General features: G+C 52.5%; 1 protein-coding gene across 1 annotated transcript; it reads left to right on the top strand.

The window, feature by feature from the left end:
- On the top strand, positions 1–17,646 carry ORAI1 (ORAI calcium release-activated calcium modulator 1). The gene is made up of 2 exons (XM_029058545.2): positions 1–341; positions 16,090–17,646. Exons 1-2 carry the CDS (start codon positions 39–41, stop codon positions 16,690–16,692), a joined length of 906 nt encoding a protein of 301 aa, XP_028914378.1. The 5' UTR covers positions 1–38; the 3' UTR covers positions 16,693–17,646.
- Positions 17,647–18,599: the final 953 nt, after the last annotated feature.

Here is an 18,599-nt window from a genome sequence, read left to right as displayed (position 1 = left end):
TGCCTGCCTGCCTGCCCGCCCGCCTGCCTCGGGGCTCCATGCATCCGGACCCCGCCCCGCCCCCGACCAGCCGCAGCAGCAGCAGCAGCGGCAGCCGCCCCGACCTCCCCGCCGGCGGCAGCGGCCGCCACAGCGGGGACGGGGAGCCGGCCGGGCCGCCCCCGCCGCCGCCGCCCCCGCCGCCCGTCTCCTACCCGGAGTGGATCGGGCAGAGCTACGCCGAGGTCATGAGTCTCAACGAGCACTCCATGCAGGCGCTGTCCTGGCGCAAGCTCTACCTCAGCCGGGCCAAGCTCAAAGCCTCCAGCCGGACCTCCGCGCTCCTCTCCGGCTTCGCCATGGTGAGCTCCGGCCCTGTCCGGCCCCGGTCGGTCCTTCCCCTCCCCCGGTGCCGCCCGCAGCTCCGCCTGGGTCCGCAGGGGGGCGAAGCAGGTGGGCCGGGGCCTGGGGGGGGGGCGGGGGGGGGGGCGCGACACGTGGACCGAGTGTTGGGCGCAGTGTCGCGGCGTGCAGGGGGCTGAAGGAACCAGCCGCTCTTCCTCCCCCCCCAGAGTGATAAGGGTGGTATCTCTTAAGCCCTTACTATGTGCCAAGCACTGGTCTCCACGCTGGGGTGATGATAATTATGAGGGTATTTGTTAAGCGCTCACTATGTGCCAAGCACTGGTCTCCACGCTGGGGTAATAATAAGGATACTGATAGCATCTGTTAAGCCCTTACTATGTGCCAAGCACTGGTCTCCACGCTGGGGTAATAATGATACTGAGAGTATCTGCTAAACTCTTAGTATGTGCCAAACACTGGTCTCAACGCTGGGATCATGATAATTACGACGGTTTTTGTTAAGCGCTCACTATGTGCCAAGCACTGGTCTCAACGCTGGGGTAATGATTAGGATACTGAGAGTATCTGTTAAGCCCTTACTATGTGCCAAGCACTGGTCTCAAAGCTGGGGTAATCATGATATTCATAATATCTGTTAAGCGCTTACTATGTGCTAAGCCCTGGTCTCAACGCTGGGGTAGTGATAATTATGACGTTATTTAAGTGCTCACTGTGTGCCAAGCACTGGTCTCAACGCTGGGGTAATGATAATTAGGACGGTATTTGTTAAGCGCTTACTATGTGCCAAGCACTGGTCTCAACGCTGGGGTAATGATAATTAGGACGGTATTTGTTAAGCGCTTACTATGTGCCAAGCACTAGTCTCAGCGCTAGGATAATGATAATTAGGACGGCATTTGTTAAGCGCTTACTATGTGCCAAGCACCGGTCTCGGCGCTGGGGTAATAATGTACTGATGGCATTTGTTAAGCGCTCACTATGTGCAAACGCTGGGGTAATGTATTTGTTAAACGCTTGCTATGTGCCAAGCACTGGTCTCAACGCTGGGGTAATAATTATGATACTGATGGTATCTGTTAAGCCCTTACTATGTGCCAAACACTGGTCTCAGCGCTGGGGGAATAATGATACTGATATTTGTTAAGCGCTTACTATGTGTCAAGGGCTGGTCTCAATGCTGGGGTAATGATAATTATGATGGTATTCGTTAAGCGCTCGCTATGTGCCAAGCACTGGTCTCAGAGCTGGGGTAATGATGATACTGATGGCATTTTGTTAAGCGTTTACTATGTGCCCAGCACTGGTCTCAGCGCTAGGGTAATGATAATTATGACGGTATTTGTTAAGCGCTTACTATGTGCCAAGCGCTGGTCTCAATGCTGGGATAGTAATAATAATGATGGCATTTGTTAAGCACGTAGTATGTGCCAAACACTGGTCTCAACGCAGGGATAATAATAATAATAATGATGGCATTTGTTAAGCGTTTACTATGTGCCAAGCACTGGTCTCAGCGCTGGGGTAGTAATAATGATGACAGTATTAAGCACTTACTGTGTGTCAAATGCTGGGGTAATAATGACGGTATTTGTTAAGCACTTACTATGTGCCAAGCACTGTTCTCAGCTCTGGGATAATAATTATGACGGTATTTAAGTGCTTACTACGTGCCAAGCACTGTTCGAAGCACTGGGGTAGATGCAAGGAATCAGGTGGTCCCACATGAGGCTCACAGTCTTAATCCCCGTTTTACGATGAGGTAACTGAGGCACAGAGAAGTGAAGCGACTTGCCCAAACTCACACAGCTGACAAGCGGCAGAACCGGGATTAGAACCCATGACCTCTGACTCCCAAGCCCGTGCTCTTGCCACCAAGCCACGCTGCTCCTCAGAAACTACCGGGTCATTCATTCAGTCGTATTTAGTGAGCACTTACTGTGTGCGGAGCACTGTACTAAACCCTTGAGCACTGAATAAGCAGTTGGTCATTCCTGGCATTCCCCAAGGGAGGTTGGGGCCGGCTATGGGTTTCCCAGCAGGAGCAGGGAAGGGGCACTTTAATGATGATGATGATAATAATTATGGTATTTGTTAAGCCGTTACTATGTGCCAAGCACTGTTCTGAGCAGTGAAGTAGATACAAGGTAATCAGGTTCTCCCATGTGGGGCTCATTCTTAATCCCCATTTTACAGATGAGGTAACTGAGGCACAAAGAAGTGAAAAGACTTGCCCACGGTCACAGAGCAGGCAAGTGGCAGAGCCAGAATTAGAACTCACATCCTCTTACTCCCAAGCCCGTGATCTTGTCACTAGGCCATGCTGTTTCTCACAGGACTCTTTAGGAAGGGTTCTGCAATGCCCAGTCACCCATTTTAGCTCAGTGGGTTTCCTTTCTCTCCAGACATCTGGGTATTTTTTTTCCCCCCTTATCCTTTTCACCCTCTTCCGGGACCGGGATGTGCAGCATTAAGCTTATGTCCACCCTCTCCCCTGCCAATTCCTTCTCTTCTCCCACTTTCCTCCAGAATCACAAATCATTTACTGTGTGGGGGTGGGAAGACTTGCCGGAGACAAAGGTGGTTGGGTTTTCACTGGGAATCCCCTCCCTTTGGTCCAAGGGAACTCCTTCTGCTTTCCCCATCCTTTTACCACCCATGCCCTTAGGGAACAAATGAGCCTGGGCCAGATGCTTGCTTGGCTTAACGGAAAGAACTAGGGCTTGGGAGTCAGGGGACTTGGGTTCTAATCCAAACTCTGCCACTTGCCTGCTGTGTGACTTTGGGCAAGGTACTTAACTACTCTCAGCCTCAATTTCCTCATCTCTGTAATGGACATATAAGTTCCCATAGTTCCTTCCCCACCTTAGACTGTGAGCCCACTTGGAATAGGAGAAACAGTATGGCTCAGTGGAAACAGCCTGGGCTTCGGAGTCAGAGGTCATGAGTTCGACTCCCGGCTCTGCCACTTGTCAGCTGTGGGACTGTGGGCAAGTCACTTCACTTCTCTGTGCCTCAGTTCCCTCATCTGTGAAATGGGGATTAAAAGTGTGTGAGCCCCACGTGGGACAACCTGATTACCCTGTATCTCCCCCAGCGCTTAGAACAGTGCTCGGCACCTAGTAAGTACTTAACAAATACCAACATTATTATTATTAATAGGGACTGTATCCAATCTGATTATCTTGTATCTAGTGCAGTGGTTAGTACTGTGCTTGGCACAAAATGGGCACTAAACAAGTAACTACAATTATTATTTTTTGTCTCTTAAAGAGGTAGTGGAGCGATTGAAGACTCCTAGTTAGGAAACCATGGTTTCCCCGTTCCTGACTCCCCATTCAGGAGCCTTCTTGATCACCTGGGACAGACTGTGATGTGTGACTTTCTGGGTAAGGGGGAGCCCCAGGACATAAACTGAACTTCACTTAATGTCACCTTCCTCTCCCCCTCCCTTCCACCCAGTAACAGAGGGCTTCACAGGTATTCAAGGAGAGACACTTCATCTCACCAGGGCCACTTGTTGAGGGACACCAAGGCGGCTTGAACTAATCCTCAGTCATAATCAGTGGTATTTATTGAGCTCTTACCATGTGCACAGCACTTGGGAGAGCACAACAGAATTAGTAGATACCTCCCCCGTCCACAATAAGCTTACAGTCTAGAGGGGGAGACAGCCATCGATATAAATACTTTCTGATGTATAAGTTATAGATCTGTCCATAATTACCATCTTACAGTATGGATCTAGAAGGAGCAGGAGTCAGTCTGAGTGGGAGAGAGAACTGGGATAGTATAAGTTCCTGGGTAGATTGTGGGAGAGTGCTGGGATTGAGGTTCCCAGGGCATATCATAGTGGACTTTGATTGCTGGTCTCTGTCCTGTGGTTTCTGTGGGGCTCCTGGGACCAGCCTGGACCACCTAGCCTGCCTTTAACCCAGTAACGTTCCCGGGGCTGCCTCTCTCCCAGCAGTGTTTCAGTTAAGGTGCTAAAGGAGTTTGAACAGGAACCCAGTTGTGAGAGAGAAGTCGGGGGTGAGAGAAGGCAGGAAGCAGTGAAGTGCTTGCAGGCTGCATGGGCTTGGACTACCAAGGCTACGCCTCCTGCAACGGGAGATGGCCATCAGGAGGCCTGTGGCCCAGGTGACCTGCCACTTCAGTTTCCCCCTCTGTGAAATGGAACGAACTACACCGTCCCCTTCCCCTCTTCTTAGTGAGGTTGGGGATCAAAATAATAGTTGGGAAAGGGCTTTGTAAGCCAAGAGATATTGGATGTGGTTTAAATTGAAGGTATTATGACTAAATTGAGATAGCCGGCATTGACAGCTTTTTACCATATATACTTGCTTGCTTTTTTATCCTTTTTATATATGTTCTTACTCGTTAGCCTAGTACATATTTGGCAAGTCATGTGCACTCGATTCTTGCATTAGATCGGAAACTCTTCGGGGCAGGGAGCTTCTTCTGAATCTTCCCCACACACCTAGTGCAGTGTCGGCACCCAGTAGGTGATCAAATCAGTGCTACGGCAAGGCATTTGGCCAGACCAGCCCAAATCTGGTGCTGCCTTCCTTTCGGAAGCAGGGAGCAAATCTTGAGTTGGGGGAGGTTTTCCTCAGTGGCAAGTTGGGAGAACTGCCCACTGGCACCAGTGGGTCCAATAAATGTCACCTCAACCCCCCCTAAAAACAGCCAGCAGCAGCACCCTGGGGTCCCTCAGGTGACTGGCAGCAGTGGCAGAGCCCGGGGTGGGTGGTGCCGCTTTTGTTGTTGAAAGCCCAGTTCTGGAAAGCTGCACTGAGACACGTTGGAGACTGTATGCCCTCCATCCAGGGTGAGAGCCTGGTGGAGTCAAGCCATGGCAAACTCCATCGGGTAAGACCATAATGGCAGTATGGCAGGGTTAATGGGTTCGGGGGAACCGGAGGCTAGTGGTCAGGTGGGGCAAGCCTGTCCATGTCCAAACCCTTCCCCAGCAGAGATTTCTCCTGTGATTAAATCCCTCTGTAAACAACAGGCCCCTGGGCTGCGGAGGGGGTGCGGGGGGGGGGGGGGGGGGGCCTGCCCGCAGCGGCTGACCTTGACACACCATAGTAACTGGTGTTATTGAGTTTCTTGAGCAGCTTTACTCCCGCCTGTGAGTCAGCACAACTGACTTCCCTTGCCCGGGGCCTTGCTATTTTACCGATCTTTACTTATAATGGCCTTGACCTTTAGTCTCCAGGGTGCAAAAGGCCTAAATCCACCTGGATCGCTCTCTTCTAGGGGTTTGGGATGCTTTGAGATCCTCAGGGTGGCCGGGATGGGTGGAGATCCGGCAGACTGGCTTTATGTCGTAGCGTGGGGGGCCAGATCCATGTCTGCAGTGCTGGTGGGTGTCCCACTTCCTGTGACCTGTCCCTTGGCTGCCTCTTCTCCTGCTTCTGCTCTGTGTCGGGGACCCTGCCAGGTTGTCTGCCAGAGCCTGCAGGAACCCTGTTCTTGGGCGGGAACGGCCACATCCGGTTTCTCTGTGGAAAGGGAGAGAAGTCTGACCTTCAAGCTTTTGGGCCTTTCCAACTGGCATCAACCTACACAATGGCCCCTTTCAAAGGCAGTGAGAGGGAACACGCCTGGAAGGAAGGGGCCGCCCGCTGCACTTCCAGCAGGCACGCAGACCCCCTCCCCTGGTGTACCCCCTATCCGAGGTGGTGGTGCCATGTCAGTGAGAGGCAGAAAAGGTGGCATGGACCATCAGGTGATTTATGAAAGAGTTTCCCGAGGTGAGGGGAGCACGTTGGGGTCCATGTTGATCCATTTTCCTGCCTGCTGTCTGAAGAGGGGAGGGATGCTGGGGCTCCGTAGTGTGAGGGAAGGGGTTGAAGTTCTGGCCTTTGTGCCCTCAGGTTGTCAGTCCCTGAGCGGGAAAGAGCACCAGACTGGAGCCCCTACTATTGCCGATTTGCTGGGTGGCCCTGACAGGTATCTTAATCTTTCTGGTCAGTTTGCCTTTCTGTAAATGGCCCTTCTGTTTTTCTCTGGGATTTCTCGGAGAATATGCTAAGGCAGTCAAGATTTCAACTCCATGAGGGTGACCGTGGCCAGGGCCCCCACAGCTTTTAGAGCCAGATTCCCAGCCTCGCTCATCCCAGACCTCTGAGAAGACCACAGTGTCCAGTCAGGACTGAAATAGACACCTGAAATGGGGTCTCCTGTGTTCGTCCACTTTCTATCCCTCCTCAAATCCTTGCCTGCTTTTCGTATCAGCAGTCAGAATGAGAAGTTGGCACCTGGGGTGAAGATGAGATGCCAGTACTGATTTGGGACTTGGCACACTGTGGGGGCTGAGTAAGTGACGGGGGCCGATCAAGCACTTTCTTGGAATAAACCAAGTCAACCTTATTCCTGGAGCCATTTCTTTGGTCCCTGGTTGCCCTGAGCTCATTGCTGCTCCACCCTGCCCCGGTCTGAGCCAGATTGGACTGAGGCTGGGAGGTGGGGGCTGGGGGCTGGAAAGGGAGCCCTGTGGCAGAATGAATCCTCCTGAGTCCTGCTGCAGGGAGGCCTGACCCAGCCCCTTCTTTCTCAGTGCCTCCCCAAAGTGCTCGTCCCCATGGTTTTTGCCCCCTTTTTTTTAAAAAAAAAAGATGTTTTGTAAATTGCTTACTATGTACTAAGTATTGGGTTTATACAAACTAATCAAGTGGACACAGTCCAAGTCCCACATGAGCACACTGTCTTAATTCCCATTTTACAGATGAGGTTACTGAGGCACAGAGAAGTGAAGTCACTTGCCCAAGATCATACAGTAGACAAGTGTCAGAGTGACACTTCTGATTGACTCGCAGGCTCTTGCTCCATCCACTAGGCCACACTGCTTTTCATTCATTCATTCAATAGTATTTATTGAGCGCTTACTATGTGCAGAGCACTGTACTAAGCGCTTGGAATGAACAAGTCGGCAACAGAGACAGTCCCTGCCGTTTGACGGGCTTACAGTCTAATCGGGGGAGACGAACAGACAAGAACACTGCTTCTCTGCCTACTCCGCTTACTGGAGTAGTTCTGGGCTGGAGTGGGTCCAGATGAATGATGTCTTGTTGGCCCTCAGGCCTCATAGGCTGAGGCTCTCCAGAGCCTGTTCAAAAACACTTCCTTCAGGAGGCCTTCCCCATTCCCTCAGCCACCTCTGCACTCCTGTACACTCTCCAGTTTGCTTATTTGTCAATGATGTATTTACACACCTCTGTTTAGTATTACTTTAGGCTCTGAGCAGTCATACTCTTTGCAGTGTATTACGTCTTGTGTTCCTCACTAGATTGTGAGCTCCTTGAAAGGAAAGCTCACACCCTAAGCCTTTTCAGCATGTTCCCATTGTGCCTAGGGCAGTGATCGGGCAACAGGAGACCCTCAACCAGGACTGCTCTGATCAGGAGGGTAATTATGTATCAGGGAACCACTCTTTGCCCATCTGTTCCCTTCATCCCCAAAGGCTGGGCCTTTTAATTATAAACATTTTTTACAATAATCATTATGGTGTTTTAAGTGCTTGCTGTGTACTAAGCACTGAGTTGCATACCAGATAATCAGGCTGGACATAGTCCCTGTCTCACATGGTGCTCTAAAGGAGATGGAGAGCAGGAAATGAACCCCCATCTTATGGATGAGAAAACTGAGGCACAAGAAAGTAGTGACTTGCCCAAGATCATACAGTCAGAAAGTGGCAGAGCCAGAATTAGAGCCCAGGTCCTCTGGCTCCCAGACCTGTGCTCTTTCTGCTAGGCCACGCTGCTTCTCTCATCTTTTCTCTGTGCTCTCTCAGAAGTGTTTGGGTATGACCGTGTTGTGGACTCAGGAGACAAGGAGTGGCATTCTCCAAGTTGGAATTTTGTCTGCCTCCTTGGGACCCTGTTTCTAAGTCAGGGAAGAGTGATGCACTTTGACCCCAAGAAACCAGACATCTTTAGTCTTCACGCCCAAAGAGAGTGGTAGCCTGGGATTGTTGCAGGGCAGCAACCGAGCCATGCTTTGTGGAACACCCTCCTCTTGCCTGTGGTGGCTGGGTGCTTTCCTATCCTGCCCTGGCCCTGTGGATAACCCCTAGTAGAGTCAGGTAAAGCTCTCTCCTGGAGGTCTTCCCTGTCATGGAGGGCCCTGCGGAGAGCTTGCCTTTAAGGGGCGCTCTGGCCAGTTATTTTAGGTAATCAGTCCTGCACTGGCTATATTTACCTTGTGGAGCAGCATGTAATCTGACCTCTCAGTGCCAGCGAGGGGCATCAGAAGTTTCTGCTGCTGTTTCTGTCTCTGAGGTTCCATGCCCTGCTGAGAGTGGAGCAGGATAGTTCCTGGGGCTGAGGGTGCGGCCAGGCCTTGGTTGGGTGGTCAGCCCCCGTGTCCATTCCTGAGGTCCCTTCCTTTAGGCCGAACAGCCAGGACCCGCCTGACTTGCTTGGAAACCCTTCGTACTGGTTCCCAACTCCCAGGCCTCCCCACTTCCCGCAGGGATCCCACTGGGATCCTGGCTGGACACCATCCAGCTGGCGGGAACTCTGGGAGGGACAGAGGCACCAGGCCCCTACGAGTCCCCGCGCCCGGAAAGAAAGGAGAAAAGTTGCAGCTTCTGGTGGAACTACTGCTAGGTTCTCTGTGTCCAGCAGTGAGCTGACCCCTCAGCATTCCGGGGGTGGTCTCAGCGTGTGCCTCATTACAGCACCCCTGCATCCTGGTCTCGGTGAGGGTGAACTCATTGTCTGGGACTGAGTGTGGCCGTGACCTGGATTCCCAGATCCCAACTACCTGCCAGGTGTGGAGAACGAGGTGAGGACAATGCCCCCAATCCCTTCTCCACCAACTTCTCCATCTTGGAACCTGATCTTCTGAGAGTCTTTCCTCAGAATGAAGGTGGGCTTTCCCTTAGCCTTTTGAAGACTGGGTGCTGCCCAGGGTCTGGGAGCCAAAAATGGAGAGTAGGCTGATTTCCTGCTTCCTGCTCTTCTGGGGTCCCGTGGGCATCAGGCCTTGGAAGGTTTACAGAGTTCACTCGTGCATCCCAAGCACTGGGTTCGGGGTGAGGGCAGGAGGGCAGTTTCCTCCCCCTGCCCCCTCGGGGCAGAGCCACAGGGCACCGTGGTGAGGAGGAAGAACCTGAGGCAAGTAACTGAGTATGAGGTGTGGGGAGTGAAGAGGACACCACAGCCTCATTGACCCCTGTCCCTGGTCTTCCATAGCTTTTCGTTTCCCTGGCCCCTCTCCAGGGCTTGAGCATTTTACCTGAGGGTCACCAAACCCCTCCACCTGCCTCTGTCCTCGTGTAGCTCAGCAGGTGAGCGGTGAGCGGGGCTGACCGGGTGAGAAACTCAGACCTCATTCCTCGAGACATCAGGGGAATGAGCACTAGTGTGGCCCAATGGATAGAGCATGGGCCTGGGAGTCAGAAGGACCTGGTTTCTAATTCCAGCTCTGCCACTTATCTGTTATGTGATCTTGGGCAAGTCACTTCACTTTTCTGTGCCTCAGTTCTCTCATCTGTTCAATGGGGATTAAGACACTGAGCCCCATGTGGGACATGGACAGTGTCCAACCTGATTAACTTGTATCTACTCCAGTACTTAGAACAATGCCCAGCATATAGTAAGTGCTAAACAAGTACCATTAAAAAAAAAACTGAGCTCTGGGACTCCTAAGACAGAGGAGAGCAAGAACACTGAAATGAGAAGGCTCAGGGCCTCAAGAGGTGACTCCAATCCTTCCCCGAGTGCACAGAGCAGTCCAGTTCTTTGTGGGTCTCTGTGATAAGCTTTTAGTGCATTGCTTTGCACACAGTAAGTGTTCAATAAATATGATTGAATGATGGGCAGTGTTGGGAGTGTGGAGGGAGTGTCTTTTCCAGTAAGACCAGAGAAGGTGGCCCAATAGTCTTTTCCCAAGTGGTCCCAAGCCCCAGTCCAGAGTCTGTCTGAGATGGCATCTGCCCTGGGGAGACTTGGAAACTAGGCAGAGACTATAGCCTAAGAGTCAGAAAGAGCCTTCAATGTGGGCCTTGGAAACTCCACTGTGGGCGTCCACCTCTTCGGAACTTCTGCTCAGGTCAGCGGCCATTGCCTCTGCCCGCCGTTTGGGTGGTGGCAGTGCTTGCTGGTGGGAATCAGGAACCCCTCCCAATGCCTTAGGTTTGGGTCCTGATATTGGTGCCCTGTTGTGCCCCTTGGAGGTAACACCTTAGGCTCTGGGGAGTCCTGAGGAGCAAGTCAGGGTCGAAGAAGCAGGTCAGGCTGGAAAGAGACTCACCATGCCTCCTGACGCTCATAAGAGGTGGCTAACAGCTGGGTGGCGGCCGCCTGGGAACCTTGTCCTTTAGAGCCAGAGTTATGGTGGGCAGAGGACAGCGTGGCTCAGCGTAGAGAGCCTGGGTTTGGGAGTCAGAGGTCATTATTATTAATAATAATGATGGTGGTATTTGTTAAGCACTTACTGTGTGCCAAGCACTGTTCTAAACACTGGGGTAGATACAAGGTCAACACATTGTCCCATGTGGGGCTCACAGTCTTCATCGCCATTTTACAGATGAGGTAACTGAGGCCTAGAGAAGTTAAGTGACGTGCCCAAGGTCATACAACTGACAAGCGGCGGAGCCGGGATTAGAACCCACGACCTCTGACTCCCAAGCTCGGGCCCTTTCACTGAGCCACGCTGCTTCTCAAAATAGCAAAGTAGTGCAAAGAACCCCGACCTGGGAGTTTGGACCCCTGGGTCTGCCAAGTACCTGAACTGCAGCAAAGCCAGCGAGGGGCTCAGCTTCCCTCTCTGCATCATGGGGAGGGAGGAGGGAAATCCCTGCACCTCCCTGCCTCACAGGGATGAGGCGACATTACAGTGAGGTGGGTGTGGCAGAGCTTTGAATTCAGAGGAAAACTGACACTTTATAAATCCTTGGGAAAGCGATAGCAATGGAAGACAAGACATCACCCGGACCCCGGTGAGAGGCTTAAATGGGGTAATAGTGTTTATTAATTTGCTTGCTGCATGCCGAACACCGTTCTAAGCATTGGGAAAGAATTTAGGGGGGGGAATTATAAGTAGGTTCCACTGGTGCTAACCCCCACAGCCCCCATGAAAGCCAGCTTTGGGGTGCTTAGAGGAAGAGGAAGTTTGGGAGGGTTGGCCCCGCCCTCCCCAGCCCTCTCGGCCCAGTTGTGCATGCCTAAGCAGTGAGCAGCTGGAATGCAAATGCCCCCAAGGAGGGGGCCTAGCACATGAGCTCCCCGCTTCTCTGCCTCCTTCAGGCTCTCTGATCTGCCAACCGAGACATCCCTCCCCGGGGAGGGCCAGACAGCGTGGGGGGATGACCGCAGCAGGTGTCCCGCAGGCCTGGACCATCGAGTAGAGGAAGAGCCCCAGCTGCTGCCTGAGGACCCCAGACCTGCGAGCTGCAGCCAAAGCAGAGAGCCGGTGGGGAGGGGGTGGGGGGAATCTGGGAGGCTAAGATGAGGAGCACTGGGCTAGCCCCCACCAGGAGTTATGTACTTGGAAACATATTTAAGGTGGGGTTGCAGCCTGGAGGGAACCAATGTCAGGGGGAGGGGTGAAAGTCCCTGGGAAACCTGCATTAGGGCCTGGTAGCCTCTGTTGCCGGTTGCCTCTGCTAGCCCACCAGCTGAGGCTACTTGCCCTGTTCTGTGTGGCTGGAACCCTGTGGGGAGATCCCACAACCAGACGTGGGCCCAGACCCCGTACATGGGCTGCTTTCAGAGGGCTATTTTTAAAGGCTCTGATGAAGAGAAGCAGCATGGTCTAGTGGATAAAACGTGGGCCTGGGAGTCAGAGGACCTGAGTTCTAATCCAGGCTGTGCCACTTCTCTGCTGTATGACCGACCAAGTCACCTCACTGTGCCTCAGTTACCTCATCTATAAAATGGAGGTTGAAACTGTGAGCCCCATGTAGAACATGAACTGTGTGTCTCACCTGATTAGCTTATATCTACCCTAACGGCTCAGTACAGTGCCTGCCACATAGTAAGCACATAACAAATACCATTTAAAAAAAAATGAAATAGCCTCTTGAGAGTAAAATAGGGCCCACAGGTTATATCCAGTGCCCTCCAGGGCTCCCCTCTTGCCCCTGCTGTTCCAGGTGCTCCTCAGGAACCCAAAAGGGATGTGCCAGCTTTGAGGCTCCCAGCAAAGCTCCGGGACACCTGACTTGAAAAACACCCTACGGGGGTTGTGTTTATGCCAGTGAAATTTGCCAGGGTCCACCGTGCCTGGAGTCTCTGCAGCTGGCCAGAGTAGAAGGTGTGATTTCTCGGAAGTTTGATTTCCCTCATGGCAGGAAGCCTGGGCAGTTGGACACATCGGAGTCGAAGCCTCTCAAAGAGTGCAGCCTTAGGTGGGTCTGTGTGTCTTTGGTGTCCCCACCCGGACACCTAAAGAAGGATCATCTTCCAAATCTGGTTTGCCAAATAACAGCATTTATTATGTCAGATTCAGTACCTGTTCTCCCTCACCCTTAAACTGTGAGCCCCCAAGATGACAGGGATTGTGTCCAACATGATGACCTTGTGTCCACTCCAGTGTTTAGCACAGTGCTTGGCACATAGCACTGCACAAAGCACATAGTGTTTAGCAAATACCATCATTACAGTCATCATTATTGGGCGACTTTTGTGCGCCAAACACTGTCAATGAGCTGTATTTGTCGAGCGCTTAGTGCAGAGCACTGTACTGAGTGCTTGAGAAGTGTACAGTAGAATTAGACACAATCCCTGCCTTCCAGGAGCATATGATATGGCATAGCTGTAAAGTAAATTACAGATATGAGAAAGTGATAAAGAATATAAGAGGTATGTAAGTGCTGGAGGAGGTGAGTACCTAAGGGCTTTGGTGGGGTGAAAGTATTGATGTGGGAGTTGGTTATAAGGTGGGGTTATGAGGTATTACCAAGGACATAATAATGTTGGTATTTGTTAAGCGCTTACTATGTGCAGAGCACTGTTCTAAGCGCTGGGGTAGACACAGGGGAATCAGGTTGTCCCATGTGGGGCTCACAGTCTTCATCCCCATTGTACAGATGAGGTAACTGAGGCACAGAGAAGTGAAGTGACTTGCCCACAGTCACACAGCTGACAAGTGGCAGAGCCAGGATTCGAACCCATGATCTCTGACTCCAAAGCCCGTGCTCTTTCCACTGAGCCACGCTGCTTCCTGGTCTGCCTGATGGAAGTGGGAGGGAGTTCCAGGCTTAGGAAAAGGCGTGAACAAGGGCTTGCTGGAGAGATAAGAACAAAGTACTGCGAACTGGTCAGCTTGAGAGGAATGAAGAGCGCCAACTGGGTGGGGGGGGGCGGGGGAGGAGAGGGATAGGAGAGAGCTGATCGGGTGCTTTAAAAATTGTCCAGAGCTTCTGCTTGATGTGGAGAATGGGCGGTCGTGGCGGTTATGGGGGGGAGGGGGGCGGGTCAGGGGCCACCCCAGGCAGGTCAGCTGTCAAGGCGAAACTCTGTCGGTTTCCTCTTGGGGAAGCCTGGGGTAGGACAGGCTGGGAATGATAAAAGAGGCTCAGTGGCCATCCCGGGAGCCGAGAGGGGCCAGGCTCGCTCCTCCCACCTACAGTGGTGAGGATGATATCTGAGAGGGCAACTGGTGGCACTCCGTGGGTGGAACGGAGGGACTGGATCGGTTGAGAGGCTCCTGAGTGGCAGCTCTTGGCCAAAGGGGCAGTGGGAAACACTACCCAATGACAAAGATCTGCCCGGCCCTTCTGAGGCTCTGGCCGGGCTAGCTGCCAGAGGTGATATTCCTGAAAGAAAGGGATAGGTGATGGTGGGAAGGGGGCTTGTAGGAGGATGGTGTGGTGGTGCGAGGGGGCTTGGGAATACAAGGACAGGGACCCGGTGCCCCTCAGCAGTGACAGTCAGACCCTCAGTCCTCACTATTACTCCAGATGTGAAAGCCCAGAGGGAAACAGAAAATAAATATTGTGCCCACTCTTCCAGGTTTTTCTGGGGCTTCACTTCTCTAGCCAGGGACCTTGGAAAATCAGGTCTCTCCCACTCCCAGACCCTCGGAGGTCTGAGCTACCAGGAATGGGAAGGGGAATGGGGTGGAAGAAAGCACCCTGAGTCCCACAGCAGCCGAGGGATCAGTATGAATGAGGGGACGGAGCCGTGAGATTTGAGAGCAAGGTACGAAGTGGAGATAAAAATAATTCTGGTATTTAGGAAGTGCTCACTATGTGCCAAGCATTGTATTAAGCCCTGGGGATATACAGTGCAGTCAGATAGAGTCCCTGTCCCATGGCGGCTCACAGTCTAAACAGAACAAGGAGAACAAGTTGGGGCTTAGCAGGTGAAGAGAACAGCTCTGTGAGGTGGGCTGAGTTGGCGCAGAGCCTTGAAACCTGTTGTGAGGAGCTTTGGCTTGATAATAACCGTAGTGGTGTTTGTTACGTACACACTATGTGCCTAGCACTGTATTAAGCCCTAGAGTAGATACAAGATAACCAGGTCCCTTATAGTTCAAGAAGGTATCGAATCCCCTTTGTGAAGATGAAGGAACTGAGGTACAGAGAGGTTGTGATTTGTCCAAGGTCTCACAGCAGACAAGTGGCAAAACAAGGATTAAAGCCCTGGTCCTCTGACTCCCAGGCCCATGCTCTCTCCACTAGACCACACTGCCTGATCCAGAAAATTATGGGATGCCAGTGGGGAATTTAGAGGAGGAAGAGCTGTGTCCTAAATGATGTTTCAAGAAGACAGTCCGGGCAATAATGTTTGTAGGGAGAAGCTTGTGCTGGGAGAAACTAGGTGCCCACTCTTGACCAGAATGTATTGGTCCAATTGTTGCCTGCCATCTTTCTTCCCCATTAGATTAGACTGGAAGTTCCTCCCAGTCAAGGATCACCTTTTCTTTCTTTGTATGTTCATGTAGTATTTCTTCCCTCAGCAAGCTTACAGTCTAGACGGGGAGACAGACACAACTGTAAATAAATTACAGATATGGACATAAGTGCTGTGAAGCTGACTATCAAGTGCCCAAAGGTGACAGATTCAGGTGTATAGGTGACAGGGCTTAATTGGGGAAGGACTCTTGGAGGAGTTGAGACCTTAATAAGTTTTTGATGGTGGGGAGAGTGGTAGTCTGGCCTATATAGAGCTTGGGAGGGCAGGAAGGGCGGGCAGGAGTTCTAACACAGAAGAAGGACCCGGGAAAGGTTTGGCAGCCAGGTAGATGAGATCAAGGCACAGTGAGCAAAGCTAAGAGAATTCTTTGCGTAGGTTGTAAGCTCCTCGAGGCCAGGGATCGAGCCCACCTATTCTCGCATCTCCTGCCAAGCATTTAGTACAGTGTTCTGAGTACTAAGCACTAAGTACCACTGATAGACGATTGATGCTGAGGGAAAACAACTAATAGAGAACACCCAAAGAACATTACTGGATTGGGTTTATCCCATCGGAGTTGAGGTGGAGAGTGTCAGTCCAGAGAGCTTCTGCCTAGTGGGCCCATGGGTAGCACTCTTAGGCTGACTGTCGACTGGAAGCTTGTTGTGGACAGGGAACGTGTCTGCTAATTCTGTAATATGGTACTCTCCCAAGCACCTAGTACAGTGCGCTGCACAGTATTCAATAAATACCATTGATTGTTTGAGTGCCGTTATATTGTACTCTCCTGAGCGCTTAGTACAGGAGCACTTAGTACCGACTGCACACGGTAAGCGCTACGTAAATACAATCAATTGATTGATGGGATCTTCTCCTCCACCCCATCCTCTCCCAGGTGGCTATGGTGGAGGTGCAGTTGGACGCGGATCACGACTACCCCCCAGGACTGCTCATCGCCTTCAGTGCCTGCACCACAGTACTGGTGGCTGTGCACCTGTTCGCCCTGATGATCAGCACCTGCATCCTCCCCAACATTGAAGCTGTCAGCAACGTGCACAACCTGAACTCGGTCAAGGAGTCGCCCCATGAACGCATGCACCGGCACATCGAGCTGGCCTGGGCCTTCTCCACGGTGATCGGCACCCTGCTCTTCCTGGCTGAGGTGGTGCTGCTCTGCTGGGTCAAGTTCCTGCCCCTGAAGAAGCAGCCTGGCCAGCCGCGGCCCACCACCTCCGTCAGCCACCACCAGCCCCATGCAGCCTCCAACTCCACCAGCATCACCCCGGGCCAGGCGGCCGCCATCGCCTCCACCACCATCATGGTGCCCTTCGGCCTCGTCTTCATCGTCTTCGCCGTCCACTTCTACCGCTCGCTGGTCAGCCACAAGACCGACCGGCAGTTCCAGGAGCTTAACGAGCTGGCCGAGTTCGCCCGGCTGCAGGATCAACTGGACCACAGAGGCGAGCCCCTGCCACCCCGTGGCAGCCATTTTGCATAACCACCCCCATACCCCATCTCCTCCCCGCCAGTTGGTGTCAGGACTCCACGGGCCGTCAGTTCTCGGGTTTTTAAGAGAAGCTCCCGCCTTAACATCCTTTTAACTCTTCTGCCCCCGCCCAGGCCCCACTGCCCTGACTCCTGCATGAGGTGGTAAGACTCTTGGAGGGTGGGACCCAAGGGTGATGGGACGGGCAAAGTGTTTTAAAAGAACTACATTGCAAAAGTTTCTGGTGTGTCACAAAATGAAAAAAACACTTCCCCTCCCCACCTCTAGGTTCCCCACTCTTGTGGCCAGGGGAGGTGCTGAGATGCCGCAGATCACCCCAAGGTGGGCTTTTGGCTTGCGTCTTGCTCCCTGTTCCCCTCCCCTTTCCTGCAGAGAGAGAGAGTGTACATGCGTGTGTGTGTGTGTGTGTGTGTGTATAATATCTACAAATATTCAGGGATCTGGTTCACAGTTCTCCCTGGATTCCCTCGCTTCCCCACCCCTCTTCCCAGGCCGCATGGAATTGACCTGCAAATTGTCGCCATCCCCTCTGCCTTTGTCTTCCCCCTCTTTGGGATGCTGGGATTGCCAGCAGGGAAAGCTCCCTCTTTCCTTAAAGGCCCCTGGGGGCAGTTCTCCCTTCCCTTAGAGGACATATGGTGGGGGTGGGGACACCATGGCCCAGGTCACTGCCTACGGCCACCTGTCATGTCCCCTGGCTGTTCCATGCTGCCTGATTCCCAAGGAGTGCTTTTAAAAACTGAATTAGGATATGACCACTGAGTATATGTATATGTGCTTGGAAATCTGTTGGATTTCTCTAGTGTTTCTGTCATTGGTTTTAATAAAAGGCCTCACATCTCAGAATCACCACTGTTCTTCCAGAATGCCAAGTATTTTATACTTTTGATATTAGGTATATACGTATATTCTATATTTTTGAATAAACCCCAGGCTGCAACCAGTGGAAGCTGTGTGGTCTCTTGGAACCATCAGTCAGGACCCAGGTCGCCTCAGCCGCCTCCGTCTAGAGGGGCCAGCCCTGCCTGCTGCAGCAGGACTCCTAGGGCAAGGGGGCGACGTCAGGGCTTGCAACTCTGCCTCCCCCTGGATGTGCCAGGAAGGGATGGTGCCAGTGCCCACAGCTCTCCGTCTCCCCCAAAGATGTGCCAGCGGAGGGGGTGGTGCTGGCGCCAGCAGCCCTTTCTTTCACAGGTGACAGCGGCTTTCCGGAGCAGCCACAGGAGCTGCTTTGTTTCCAGGTAATGTGTGAGGTGGTTCACCTCCCAGGGCCAGCTCCTCTGCTTGGCTTTTCTGACTGGGTGTGCCTGCGGGCACTTCCGGCCCCTCCCTAGCTGGTCAGACACTAGATTGGGCTCTACCGGCCTCCCCTGGCTAGTCGGACGATGGGGAATTTCCGCCCACTGGCATCCTCGGCCCCGAGGGGCGGTGGGTTGGGAGGAAGGATCAGGTGGATCTATCAGCCCCTCCATCACCTCATGCAGCAGAGTATTGCTCCACAAAGGACTCAGTTAATTCTGCTGATTTCGATACCTCTCCCTCCCTTAAAAACCCGCAGTCTCCAGTCCTTCTTCCCTTATGTCGCTGGGCAGAAAACAGTCCAGCACATGCAAATCTTTCTGGGATCTAAACACCTCCAAGGCTGGAGGCTTCCACCCAACCTCAAATGCCTTTCCAGTCAAATTAACCCCCACTCTACTCTTCTTCTACCCTCAGTCCTGACTGCTCCTGGAAGGAAGCTATTTTGGACCCTAGCAAATACAGGTCAGCACCTCCAGCTTCTCATTTTATGGCTCTTGGAAGGGAATGCAAAGCAGGAAGGAGCCATGCCTTCCTTGTCCCCACAGCCCTAGAAGAGGCTGAATAAAGAGCAAGTCAGAGGAGGTTGGAGAGACCAG

This window comes from Ornithorhynchus anatinus, chromosome 2, assembly GCF_004115215.2.
Source record: "Ornithorhynchus anatinus isolate Pmale09 chromosome 2, mOrnAna1.pri.v4, whole genome shotgun sequence".
In the NCBI taxonomy this organism is placed as follows: Eukaryota; Metazoa; Chordata; class Mammalia; order Monotremata; family Ornithorhynchidae; genus Ornithorhynchus; species Ornithorhynchus anatinus.
Note: the sequence above shows the minus strand (reverse complement) of the source record. Positions and strands in the feature narration are given on the sequence as shown.